The sequence below is a fragment of the Thunnus maccoyii genome, chromosome 1, assembly GCF_910596095.1.
Source record: "Thunnus maccoyii chromosome 1, fThuMac1.1, whole genome shotgun sequence".
In the NCBI taxonomy this organism is placed as follows: domain Eukaryota; kingdom Metazoa; phylum Chordata; class Actinopteri; order Scombriformes; family Scombridae; genus Thunnus; species Thunnus maccoyii.
In genome coordinates, this window is record NC_056533.1 from 36,310,208 (window position 1) to 36,324,786 (window position 14,579).

A 14,579-nucleotide genomic window follows, 5' to 3' on the forward strand; every position below is an offset into this window, starting at 1 on the left:
GTTAGCAAATGTTAGCATGCTAACACACTAAACGATGATGGTGAACATGGTAAACATTATATCTGCTCATCATCAGCATGTTGGTATTGTTACTGTGAACATGTTAGTATCTATTATGTAATTCACTGCATATATTTTACAGCTAATTACTCATAACATTGCAGATTAAAATTTGACGTGAAATTTATAATGAGCTCATAAAACGTGATGCATAGTAAACACCTTTTAATTTAATAATCTTTAATACTTTTACTTTTTTACCTTTTACAATTATGCGTATAACTTTAAAAGGTATTAAATGCACATCATCAATCCTGAAACTGAAAGCAGCTGTAACTGTGAACACCTAATCACTAACCTGCTGCCAAATTCCATAGAGTTAGTAAGCCATCTCTTATCAGCCTCCCCACTCACACTTCTCTTTAAAGCACACACAAACTTGTTACTCATGTGATAAAGAAGCAACAGCTCAGCTGAGGAGAGCCTCCAGAGAATTTCCAGGTTTTCATTGGCTTTGAGGAGGAAAGAAAACACCGGCAAGCCAGGGGAGGAGCAAACTAAGGTGTGGTTCCTCTGCAGGTAAAAAAATACTTCACTGCCATGGTTAGTTGATCTAACCAGTAACGGTGGTGACACAGCATGATACAGAGACAGAAGAGTCCAGGAGTTACGTTCAAAATCATTATTTTAATATTCTTTGTTGCTCCAATTTTTTGTCGGAACTGACAGATAAAAGTCAGTTAACCGCAACTGAAGTCCTGTTATAAATTTTTTAAGTGAAGCAACATCCTGTAATTTTTTTTTCCACTACATATGGGGAAGGACAGCAACACCCATCTATAGACAGGAGAGTGTTAACATGCTAGAAAGTGGCTTTGCTAAGGGAGGACAAGGAGGACAAAGGTGTGTATGCATTTTTTCACTTCATTTTCTGTATTCATGGATCATGCCTATTTAACAAGGAAGCAGAGAAGGAGAACAAGGATGTGTTAATGCTTCAACTTGTCTTAACATTTGGACAAAAAAGATGAATTTGAAAGGTAAAAAGCTAAAACATGACAGCATTTCATGTGCTATGAAATAATCCATCCACCTGTGTTCACAGTTCACAGCCTGCGCTCGTGAAAAGCAGTTTCATGACTTGTTTTTTCTTTGACAGCAAAAACACTGTTAATGGATGTTTTCACTTCTCTCTCCTCTCAGTAAGGAAATGAAACTGGCAGAAAGCAAGAGATGGTGTCGTTGGTCAAGATGTCACGGCTGTTTCTTCATTCTGGTGTTGACTGTAGTTGTGTTTTATTACAACACAAACATTAAGGAAATGGCACATGACTGGAGCCCTAAATGGTGGATGAAATATAATGCAACAAAATGGTTTATTCCATTTAACAGTCACAATAACGTCTTTCCCAATGTGAGTGATCCCAGCACTCCTGGATCTACACCTGAACTGACCACTGCTGCTGGATTGACAACTGTAGAAAACTTGTCTACATTTCCTCAAACTGAGAATATCGCTGAAATAACATCAAGAACCGTGGCAGACAGGAATACACCACACCAAACTGAAAACTCCTCACCGGTGACTCAGCAGATAACGCAGAAGAAGAATGTGAAGCCAACACCTATCCCTTATGTATCTCCGGGGCCGTACGTAGTGGAATACCCCTATGACTACCACTTCATTATAAATGAGTCAAAGAAATGTGAGGAGCAGAAGCCTTTTCTGGTTCTGATAGTTCCTGTGGCGCCCAACAACAAGGCGCATCGTGACATCATCCGAAGAACATGGGGAAGTCAGAGTGAAGTACAGGGTAAAGTAGTGAAGCTGTTCTTCCTGCTGGGGATGCACAGTGGAGATGGAGTCGAGCAGGTCCAGGAGCAGGTGCAGCAGGAGAGCAAAGAGCATCAAGACCTGATCCAGAGCAACTTTGTGGACTGTTACAAGAACCTGACCATCAAGACCATGATGATGCTGGAGTGGCTGGACTCCTACTGCTCCGACGCCTCCTATGCCATGAAAATTGATTCGGACACGTTCCTGAATTTGCCTCTTCTTATCAACATGTTGTCAAACGCTCCAAAGACAAACTACATGACTGGACTTGTGGCGGGAAATGCTGCAGTCCTGAGAGATCCCAGCAGTAAGTGGTTTCTGCCTTTGGATCTTTACCCTAACCCGCAGTACCCACGGTATGCTTTGGGCTTGGGATACATTTTGTCTTTAGACCTCCCTAAAAAGCTAGTGGCAGCATCCAGGCATGTGAAAGCTCTTTACATTGAAGATGTGTATTTGGGGTTATGTATGCAATACTTGGGCTTATCTCCCACCAACCCCCCAAACTGGGGTTATTTTATTGTCTCTCCTTTGCAGTACAATCGCTGTACTTTTTCCGGGTTAGTAGTCTGCTTGTTGGCTGATAATACTGATCGATTGTGGATTTGGAAAGACTATAATAGACCAGGGCCATACTGCTGATCTTTAAAAAAAAAAAAAAAAAAAAGGATGTTCCGGCTAAAAATGAAGGATTTACTTAATATATTGATACACCTTTACAAATGTATCCTAAATAAGAAAAAATACTTAATACATCCTCTTTTTGTTTACAACCTGCTGATTGTTATTGCTCAGATTTACAAGTGTTAAACAGAGCTCATGGCAGAAGGTATTCTGTCACGTTGGGCTCCAAACTAAACACTCTTCCAGACATCAAATGCAATTTATTATTCTGAGTGAGAGTGCAGCTGCGAAACTGAGCATGTTAGATGCTGTAGATGCTGGATGATATTAGCAACATATTTAAATAACACTGATAATATGTACATATTAGCATATTTTTTTAATCGACTTATATCAGAATGTAAATGTTTTTGTATATGAGAGGATATTTTAAGCTTTCCTCAAAGGCAAAGCGCACAGTTTGACACTGAACGCCAACGTTTCTCAACCTTCTGTGAAGTCTAATGTACTTGAATAAATGTGAAGAAGGTAAAAAGGAAATTAAAATGGTTTCATATTAGTGCTGAACAATTTTGAAAAAATATCAAATTGTGAATATTTTGACTGATATTGCAATTTTGATATGATTTGCAGTACTAAAGAGAATGATAATTTTTACCTTATTATTCTCATTTTAATTGAAAAACATTAAAATGATTATGGGGTGATTTTTTTTGCAGGGATCTGCGCCAAACAGAGATGTTTTCTTAAGTCTGTAGGATATGATGTGTAAGCCAGTGTAAGCATCTCTGCAGCACGACAGTATTTAATTTGAAATACTACTACTCAAATTTTGGAGGATAACATGATGCTTTTTTCTCGTTGGGGTTGTGAAAAAATTGTTACATCAGGTCATAAAAAGGTAGAGAAACCCAACTCTATTCTCTGTTCTCGAGTAACGGACCACCCTCTCTGCCCTCATTCACAGGGTTGGTGAATGTACATTTATATATGAAGCATTACAGAGAAGGGTTTGGCAGTATTGGAGTGTTATAACTGTGTATAACAAGAGGTGGTGAAGTAGAAGGGGTGAGTGTTAAGCGTGTAGCTGCTATTCTGAAACAGATGGGTCAAATATGTTTCTTCTTCTGCCACATACTGTAATTTGACTCACAATGAGTACACTGTGCCTCTCATTTATCTCAGTAGCTTTTAAAAACGCCATAATTAACCCTTCCCAGAAGGACAGGAAGTTGCTGCCTTGCATAAAGAGTAACGGTCTCTATGGTGCAACTGTGTCAGTGTTGAGTATTTAAACACTTTGACATTTTAAAGTAACTGGAGAGATTATTTTAACTGTAGCCGCTGAACGCTGCCACATTTCTACAAACTATTCACAGATCACTAAGCTGATCATATGCAATAAATAATAATATATTAATAATAATCATATTATTATAATGATGTTTGTTTATAATAGCTGTATTTTGATATGAAGATATGAAGTTTCTAATCATTTTAAAGTGTTAAACAGGTTGTAATATCTTGTGTCATCATGTGTGATTTTGCAGACAGTCAGTCACCTTCAGTGGTCCTCACTACAACCACTGATGACAAAATCTATTTATTATGTGTTTCAAATTAATTAATGGGATTTTCTTAGTTTAATTGACCGTAACTGCCAGTAACTGATATTCAGGTGAAATGTGTCAGATATGACAGTAAAAACTTGCGGGTGTACAGCTACATGCTGACTGATGTGTCTCATACAGGGAGATTTTTCAGCCTAAAGCTCAGTTTCTCTTCCTGTTGTTATACAGTGACACCAAGTGGACATTTTATTTACTGCAACTAAATAATGTGACAATAAAACATCTTGATGAAGACCTCACGGTGTCATGCTTAGTTATTCATGTGTGCAATAAATTACCGACAAATTTGATTTGTTTGCTCATTAATATGCAATATTGTGTTAACTTTAGGGTATCATAGGAGTGACATAAAATTTGTAGTAACATACAAAATATTAAATTGAAATATTTTCATTAAAGCCTCAGTATCTGGATATGGATCATAACTACATCTGTTAAAACACTGTTGCTATGGTGACAGCTTTGTGTATTGATTTGTTGGATTTTCTACATTGATGTTTACATATATTACATATAAGGACTTAAAGTTCGAGAGTATGTCCTGTCCAGTTATCTGTTTTTAAAATATAAAATCTGTGTACATCACTGCATCAGTTAGCAAAGTCATTATTAATAACATGACAAATGAAAGTCTTGATGATATTTCACAGTATGTGACCTGTTTTTATCAAACATTGTATACATCTATTCACCCATGTCCTTATAAAGTCCAGTAATTTCCAAAGAATGTCTCCAATAATGTCAAGAAAGGTGATAAGCATTTTAAAGCTTTGCCTGATTACTATTGCTGAAATCAAGGAGAATATCAAAGGTCTTAAAGATAACTGTGGAAATTATGGTCTTATCAGTGAATTTTATAAGGCCGTCAGTGAAGAACTAGCTTTATTCCTTCTCAGTAATTAATTAAGTGATTTAGGTTATCTAGAGACTTATCATTACAGGGAAAATTCTTTTATGAAAGGCTGAAGGCCTTTCAGGTTCTGTTTATGTTTCACTCTCTTTAGACATGCCAACTGAATTGTATAAAATGCTTAATTCACAATTATTGAACTTCATCTGGAAGAATAAACCTCACTACTTAAAAAGAGATATTTTGTACAACAGCAAAGATAACAGGGGCCTGGAAGATTAGGAAACACTTAACAATAGCTTTAAAATAAATTGGCTTATAACATTACATACATATACATACCTCTCCCAAATACTTATATAGTAATGTTGGTGGGATATTTCTTCTTAAATGCAACTATTCTATAGACAGATTACCTATTAAACTAGCTAATCTTCACAAACAGGCACTATTAGCATGGACCTTGGCCTATAAACAGAGGTATTACACACGGAACAACAAAGATATTCAGTTTAAACACAAAACTCTGTTTATCCAGAAGTAGTTTGACAACAATATCATTCTAATTCAGCAACTTTTGAATGAAAACAGGTTATTATTGTCTTATAGGGTATTTCTGAAAAAGTTAGAAGTATCTGTTACATTGAAAGAATATTCAATGGTGTTTGATGCTATTCCAAAAGGTGCTTTACATGTTCTGAAAAATTCTCATGATAATAAAACTCATCATCATCATCATCATCATCATCATCGTCTTCAGATTGGAGAAGGAATATCGCCATTGGTGATTTAGATGTCCTAAATAAAAAAATGTAATTATAAGCAAATATGGAATAATATTACCTCAGTGCAAATGGACTTTACGGGCCATAACTCTTCAATGCAAAATTTGATTGCAACCAAATTTGGGAATATTGTACATACAGTGTGTAAGATTTCATACATACAGGGGGCACTACAGTAACATTATAACATGATATTCTACAGTTCTGTTGTCTATAATAAAATTAAACATGGTACACAAGTTCTCCATGAGAATGTGTGCAGCATATTGAAGCATGGCACCAATAGCCCCACCTTGTGCCCGTTAATAAAACACCTATAATAAAAAGTAGCAGCATGCACAGCTCCAAGTCTTGAACAGAGTATTGGGTCAGAAGTGGGGGCGTTTCAGCATAATAAAAAACAGAAGAAATGGCAATATACATACATATATATATATATATATATAAATAGGTGAGGTTAAAACCAATCAGCGAAGAGAAAATATAATTGTATAATAGGATCCATCTGTGAATGAACCGCCTTGATGCAGCCTCTTCAAATGAAAGAGGTGTGACCTCAGTAATCAGCAAAAACAATGACTGGTGTCACAAACCGAAGGGCAACGAATATACAAAACTGAACGCCCAAGACCAGAAACACACAGCAGGAGACCATATATATAGAGGACAATAAAACCCAGATTAATAAATACAGATGCCCGTGAATGCAACAAAACATAATAAAGAGATAACCTTCATAATGTGCATACATTCAATATAACCTCTACAGAGGAAAATGGTAATAAAATTAATCTATGTTTAAAACTGACCAAAAAATAAATAATAAGAGGATAGATCTGTGAGTGTCTGTGTTTTGTTTGTTTCATTAATAAAACACCACCATACTACTACGCAGTGGTCGATATTTGGTTGTGGACCGCCTGCCTGCCCACAATCCGGCAGTTTGGATCGGTGCATCCCTTGTGTGTTCACACTCAGCTAGATAAATCAGAAAACGCATCTTTTTCTCTCCATTTCGGCTCACTGTCCACACAGATATACATTATAGATTCAAGATTCAGGAGACTTTATTGTTTGTCACGTAGTAACAGAAATTTCTCTTTGACACAGCTCAATCAAAGATTAAGGTAGACAAACATAACAATAACAAAGTAGAAACAGTAAAACAGTGAGAACATCACAGTAAAATAAGTTATGAATGCTAACATCAATCTTCTGTAATTTTACACCAAAAGTCAGATAAATGTAAGTTCAAACATAGCCTTGTTATGATATGTTTTACTAAGTGGAGATTTTTCACCTAATCAAAACCAGTTGCACAACACAAACTTGTTCTGGCGTAGAGATGAGTTGTTAGTGAATATTTGCAGCTACTAACTACCAGATGTGAGTGTTGCGCTAGCTAGCTGAATGAACCAACTGACAAAGCTAATGTTAGCTTGGTAATATCTGAAACACATTAAACCTCAAATTACTCAAATGTTAAACTAAATGACCAAATAAAGTCTGTTAGTTTAGCATAATCGGATACTTCCAGAGCAGAATTTCTGTAAAAAAAATGTTTTTTTAATGAATTTTAAAGATTATAGATTGAAGGGGTAGATGTAATTTTAAGGATTTTAGCGAGATAATTTAACTTTCTTGGGAAAAACCACAGAAGACAAATTGTTATTCAAAGCAGAGTAATTTTATTCTTAAAACATCTGGAGGAGATATTTAAATATGCATATGAATAAAATGTTAAATTACTTGAATTTCAGGTTGCAACAACAACAAACAAACAAACAAACAAATTGCTTTGTAATTTTGAAGAGGCAATACAGATACAGTATAAAAGACATTAACAGTACAAATGACTCAAAGAAACACTTTAATTTTTTAGTAAGCAGCTAGGAAAAGAACATGGACAGAGTTGAACATATGTTTCAAACACGACCAGCAGTGTGACGAGTGTGAATGAGTGAATGAGGCTTGTTTGTGATTTCACATTTTACACAAGACAAATCATTACATAATCATTATAAATCTACTCACCATTATAATAGTCTCATATTAGTGTCATTATCCCCCTTGAATTTATTTCTCAAGATAAAGATTTACAAAAATAAAATGATCATAAAATATCCTACAGTGCAAAACAACTGAATAATAAATCTAACGGTCACATTTTAACATTCGGAGGTTTTTTTAACACACATCCAGCAGAGACCGACATTCACTATTAGCCAAATGAGTGATCAAATCTACATTACTTTTGATCACAATTTAAAAAAACACTATATAAATAAAAATATAAAATTATATTAAAAATATATTAAAAAAACAACAACAACACTGAATGAATCCTCACATTTAGCTCAATAAAGCTTGCTTTATATGAAAAACATTTGCTACTTCAGAAACTTCAAATACTCAATGAGAATGACTTTGATGCTTTACAGTGTGTTCATCTAATTGTATTTTAGGTTGATGCACCTTATGTGAGACTTGTATATAGTGTGCATGTGCCTAATACCTAATACTGTCCTATTTTAAAGGAAAAGTTAGACATTTTGGAAAATACGCTTGTTTGTTTGCTTGGCGAGAGTTAGGCCCTGTTTATACTTGGCATGAACATGCGTCTCAGGTGATCCGATCACAAGTGGACAGCTCTAAGTACAGATGTGAACGCACCGAAGACGCATTGAGGACGATCCGATTGCTCAGACCACATTCGGAGGTGGTCTGGGCCACATGTGGCCACATTGAAAGACCACCTACTCAACTGACGTCCTCTATTTTCTGCCAGACTAGGCACGGGAATTGCCTTGCTGCCTCCCGGTTTGTGAATCCTCCATCCAAAGCTGTGTTCAACTTGTTTGATAACAGGATAAAGAAATGTATCATTTTGTTTTTCCGTTTTTCATGTGAATTAAAAAATTGTTTTTTTCCTGTTTTTCCTGTTCTCCTGACTAGTTTTCCTCTTCAAGCCGGCAGTTGGAATAGATATTAAACCAAAACCAGAAAATAACTTGCTTGTCTGTCTAAATTTTAATTCTCTTTCCTCTGGATAGTTTCCTCTGTCCTGTCAAGTTAATAACTCCAGTTTTTAGTTTTGCTCAACATAATGAGCTCAGGATTTAGATATACATTGCTGCTCACTTTGTTTTTGCTAACCGGTAGCTCACTGGATGAGACTCACGCAATGCATTCTGCTTGTTGTAGGATTCCCCCTTAAAAGCAATATGGGAAAACTACAGCCTTTTTCTCAGTTTTCTCTAGTCATGGGGCACCAATTTCAAAAAATAATTGCACATTTCTACTTCACAGGTGACCTAGTTTTAAGAAGTCATCATATTCACAGGAGAAAGCAAATAAGCATATTTCCCAAAATGTCAATCTTTTCCTTTAATTTTTCACTTCTAGCTGCTAGCCGTTACGGCATGAAATGAACATCTAATGATACTTAGCTTTTTTGTCATGTCATTAAAGATGACATGACAAACTAAACTAAAAACGAAACTAGAAAATGTAGGTAACTAGTGTTGTGTACTAAAGAGCATTTTGTTGCTGTTGTGTGTATGTATCTCCTCGTCTCTTTTCTTTACAACTTGAGCTTCAGAGTTAAACCAGATGGTCTTTCAACCTTAGTTACTGTGTGATGTATCAACTCCAGGCAAGGTGAGGAAAAAAATTACATAGCTTGAATTTTCTAGGTAGTGCTGAAATGATTAGCTGATTACTTGATTTGAAAACTAATGGATGGCAAGTAAAAAACAACATTTGCTTCCATTGGATATTTTGGTAGTTTTTTCACTGTTGGTCAGACAGTTGCTGTTGGAAACATGACTTTAGGCTGTAAACTGTGATGAGTGTTTACAGAATTTTCTACAGTATTTGTGCAGAAGCATTTGGCTGAATGCCTGACATACTGTACGTCACTGAAATGCTCATGTGTGATAGTTTCAGGGTGAACCAAAGTCCTGCCGCCACTTCCTGTCTGTTCACTGTTCCACTAGCTTCTGTTCAATATAATCTCTCACTGAACCCTTCCCAGTCAGTCAGTCAGTAGGATGTATTCTCTGGGGACCATGAATGTCTTTATAAAATGACACTCTAGTTACTGAGATATTTCAGTCTGGACCACAGAAGTGAGCTGACCAACAGATATTACCATCCTTAAGGCCTTTGCACACTAGGGGCGTGACGAATAAGCAACATGAAAATGCAAGATAATCGCCTGCGAATAATCTGCATCAAAACTAACTAACACCGGCAGCTCGGTGTGGATTGAACGTATACAACGCTCTCCTCTTCTTTCGTCGAGTGAGGAGAAGAAGGACAAGATCATCATCACAGGATGATGTTGACATCATCACCGACCTGCATTCAGCATCTCTGTCCACAGAAGCAGCCGTCTGACTGCCTTCACCAGGCTGACTGTGTGAAAGTACTCATGACAAAAACAGTCTGAAAAAAACATACTGACATGCGAATTAATCGCACAAAAAAAAAAAAACACCCCCAGAGTGTAAAGGCCTTTAGAATTGCTAGCGTAGCTTTGGACCCACCATCACTGTCTACACAAATGGAGTAAACCACCTAAACAGAAACTAAAAGTTGTGCTTTCACTTTGGTTCTCTGTGGCACCTTTGAAACCACCATAAAACACCTAAACAGCTGACAGAAGTTCCCACTTCAAGACCAAAATTTCCACAAACATGAAACTAATAACTAACTAACTAACTAGCCAGCTAACTGACTAATGACACCATAATAGGTCATATAGAAATAGATTAGTAGGAAAAAAGTAGAAATCGGTGCCGATGTATGATTAGAATAGTTTCTTTGATCAATTAATTTGGGGCACAACACAAGTGCAGGCCACAGGGATCTTGATAACTTCAAATGTGAGCCGATATTTGTCTGGGTTACGTTGAAGCAGAGTCTTCTTCAGGACTGTCAATGGAGCAAAAACAGGCACAGAGTTGTAGTTGTGGTTTTCCTTCTTGTTGATGATGCAGCCCCTGCAAAGGCACTTTGCAACGGAAATCTCATTAGGGAACCTGCTGTCATCTCGGTGTGTGCTGAAGGAGACAATCCGACAGAACAGACATTAAGAACTCACAAGGCAATCAATACAGCAACTAATCACAATGAGTTTGACATCTTAAGTTTCTGCTGCACCAGCATTTCTTTTCTGTTCTCTCAGTTTGTAAGTATTATAACTAAAGGTCTAACTAATAGGATTTAAGATGGATCAGTTCCATTTATTTTTATTATCTTTTGTTGTATTTTATCATAATATTTTATTAACCGTTTGCTTTTATTGTCTTTTTCTAATTTTATGTAAAGCACTTTGTAACTTGTTTTGAAAAGTGTTATATAAAAAAAGGTATCATTTAAAGGATAGGACCACATTTTTTCTAGTCTGTTGTCGGACTCAACAGTTTTTAAAATCGATGCAGCAGAACCACAGATGTCCTCTTTTTTTATTCCACACATTTTTCTTCCTTGTCAAAACTTGGCGCCTACATTACCCACAATGCACCTCCACCACTGACAGTTGTATTGGAGATTTGGGCGTGTTACGCTAGAAGTGGCTGGTGTAGCCTGGAGCTGCTAGCCTCCACCAGAGATGAAGAGCAGGCTACAGATGTCTAGTAACCTTCACACACTGCTCTCATAACACTGTAATCATTCTTCCTCTCTATACTGGATGTGAAATATAGGTCTTTATTGTAGAGCTGCAACAATTAGTTGATTGATTGACTAGTCGATCAACAAAAACTTAATCGGAAAGTATTACAATGAGTACTTTACTTATTCTTACTTACACTTAATTTTGTTGCTAATACTTCTGTACTTTTACTTAAGTAAAAATTGACTCCAGGACTTAAATATGTTTATATATTGTTACACGGTTGTTGTAAAAAGCCCTTTGTTCGTTGAGGTAAGCACTATATAAATGCAGTCCATTTACCATATATCTTAATATGACTACTATGGCTATTAGTAATGGATCTGAATACTACCACTGTACTATACTGTATAAATTCACTGTGAAATGAGCCAATCTGCATCATTTTACTTATATATAGTTTTGTTGTGAATACCTATGTACTTTTACTTAAGTAAAATGTTGAATAATAACTTATAATGAAGTAATTTCAGTAATTTGACTTATAATAAAGAATATTTATACTCATTCTGTATATTGCTACTGTTACCTAAGGGAAGATAGCGGTGTAAAATAACTGAGTACATTTACTCAAGTACTGTCCTTCTAGCACTTTACTTAGGTCTTTACTTACTTTTTCCTCAGTAGTGTATCATTTAAACATGTTTTAGACTTTGTCTAATAATAACAATAATACTACTAATAACAACTTCTGTATCTTGCTTCTGCTCCACCACATTTTAGGATCAAATATTGTACTTTTTACACCACTACATTCATTTGACAGCTATAGTTACAAGTTACTTTGCAGATTAAGATCTTATATAAAAACATGATTTTCTTATAGAATAGAATATTTATTTTAAAAACTACTTAGCAATATATAAAGCAGTGAATATTAGCTTTTCTATGAGCTGCAACAGTAAAATACTGATACTCATTCACGCAACTGCAATAATAATCCAGTAATATCATACAGTACATTATTTGCTTAAGCTGTGGAATAGTAACTGAGTACAACTATAGTTACTAGATACTAGATCAATATTTTACATCCTAAATATATGAATTTCTCATAAAAGATGATGTGTTCTTTTAAAAAACTACTTAACAATATATAACATTTTTCATGCAGGACTTTTACTAGTAATGGAGCATTTTTACATTTTTGTATTGGTACTTTTACTTAAGTAAAGTATCTGAATACTTCTCCTACCACCTGTTGTGATAATAAGAGATTCCTGCTGAGTCGTGACGTTAATGATTGTTTTTGTCCCTCTGTGGCCTCCATACCTGCATGTTGTGCCTCACCTGTACTCCCACGGGGACAAGGAGCGCTTATTCGGATCGCCGTGCATCTGGTTGACCGCCTTCACGCACTCCCCCCTGTCCAGCTGCTGGGTTGAAATGACTTTCAGCTTTCTCTGGTGCCATTCAAGAAACAGTCCGGTAGTATTTTCAAACTTTTCTATTCTGATGCGTCTGGGGCCCTTGTCAGCTCTGCTGGCAGAAATCTGGTCGTTGAGGAACAGCAGCGAGCCGAGAGAGATCTATAAACATATAAAAACAAAACATTTTAAAAAAGTCCCACTGTGGAGAATCTGTCCAAAGCTCCATCCAGATCCACGCATGAAGGAAACTGTAAAAGCTGGAAGCTGTAATCTGTGAAGTGAAGCATGTAAAACAAAGTGTGCTCCGCCTGGTGCACAGTCATAATTACCATTTGCAGACTGACCCACGTCATCTTGCACTCGAACAGATTTGACTGATACCAACTGCTCCATTGAACCCTATATATACACACTGTATCTATATGAAGGCTTGCACACCCAGCCACGGGCGTTTGTTTTGGGAAAATCCTTAAAACGAGTATTTCCTTCTACCGAATCACTGCTTCAGAGCGCGAAAAACACCACCACCATCTAATCCCGCCTCCTGGTGGGTGTTTTGTTTCACTTGCGCATTGCTGAGGTCTGACAGGGATGATAACTCCAAAATTGATCTCATATCTCATTTATTTAACTAAAAACACCTCATGATAGTAGACTGTATGTTTAAATCTAAACATCTACACAGTAAAACTGCCTTGAATATTAATTGAACTGATGTTAAAGTGATTATTTTGTACTTTATACACTGAGTAGTGCACTATTTATTAACTTTTTAGATTTTGTCAGGACTTTAATAAGTCAGTCTTCATTGTCTATGGCAGTAGTTCTCAAACTTTTTCAGGTCAAGGACCCCTAAACTGACACAAATTAGACAATGGACCCCCATCTGATAAGATTTTTGCTTTAAAATGTTTTATTACAGAAAGTGTATGAAACTGATGATCAGAGTAGTCAAACATTCTGTCATTGTGTTACTTATGGATGGAATTATAGTGAAAATAAACGATTCCTCTTTTTGCTGGAAACTCCTCAAGGACCCCTGGGTCCCCAAACCCCACTTTGAGAACCGCTGGTCTATGGTACCATTTTTTTATACCGCTGGTACTATTTTTGATTTCTGTAAGTTAAGAGGAAAACAGAACAACTGCTTCTACTGCAATAATAATATAATAGACCTTGTTATGACAAGTCAAAACATTAAAATAAATAAATAATTCACTTTGCTACATTAAAATGTGGTTATAAGGACATTTTTAAGTGTTTATTACAGTATTTTTAACAACATAACCTCCTATGAATACATATTTTATATTATTGCAACAGTTTTATATTATATTTTCATTCATTATCTGTTTAAATACCATAATCCTGTTACGGATGTTTCACAGGAACAATTAAAGATGTTAAATGATATCAGTAAACATTTAAAAAGACCTTATATCTACTTACAAAATGTTAACATACGGCTTATGAATCATAAATAAGGGGTGGGTTAAAGTTTGGCATTCATTGTATCGAACCGTTATAGATATCTGTGATTCTGTTTATTTGAAATGATAATTAAATTATTTGTTTGTTATGTCACAAAAATATGCAATACAAGGTGCTTCACAAAACATGAGGAAAAAAACAAAGAAAGATGCAAGAAATAGAAACATTGAAAACACAACTGAAAGGATTATCATAACAGACTAATCAAAGTGAGGAATTAAAAATGAATAAAATTAAAAGTAAATAAACTAACACTGATATGTGAGTATCTTGCACTATAGGGGAGAATGGGGTAAATAGAGCCAGTGGGT

General features: G+C 35.9%; 2 protein-coding genes across 2 annotated transcripts; one reads left to right on the top strand and one right to left on the bottom strand.

The window, feature by feature from the left end:
- Positions 1-253: 253 nt before the first annotated feature.
- Positions 254-2,522, top strand: LOC121897901 (beta-1,3-galactosyltransferase 5-like). Its single transcript, XM_042412705.1, has 2 exons — positions 254-903; positions 1,204-2,522. The coding sequence occupies exons 1-2, from the start codon at positions 860-862 to the stop codon at positions 2,477-2,479; spliced, it is 1,320 nt and encodes a 439-aa protein (XP_042268639.1). The 5' UTR covers positions 254-859; the 3' UTR covers positions 2,480-2,522.
- Positions 2,523-10,170: 7,648 nt separating this feature from the next.
- On the bottom strand, positions 10,171-13,659 carry LOC121897467 (interleukin-17C-like). The gene is made up of 3 exons (XM_042411986.1): positions 13,107-13,659; positions 12,698-12,936; positions 10,171-10,793 (listed from the first exon to the last, which is right to left on the bottom strand). The coding sequence occupies exons 1-3, from the start codon at positions 13,128-13,130 to the stop codon at positions 10,559-10,561; spliced, it is 498 nt and encodes a 165-aa protein (XP_042267920.1). The 5' UTR covers positions 13,131-13,659; the 3' UTR covers positions 10,171-10,558.
- Positions 13,660-14,579: the final 920 nt, after the last annotated feature.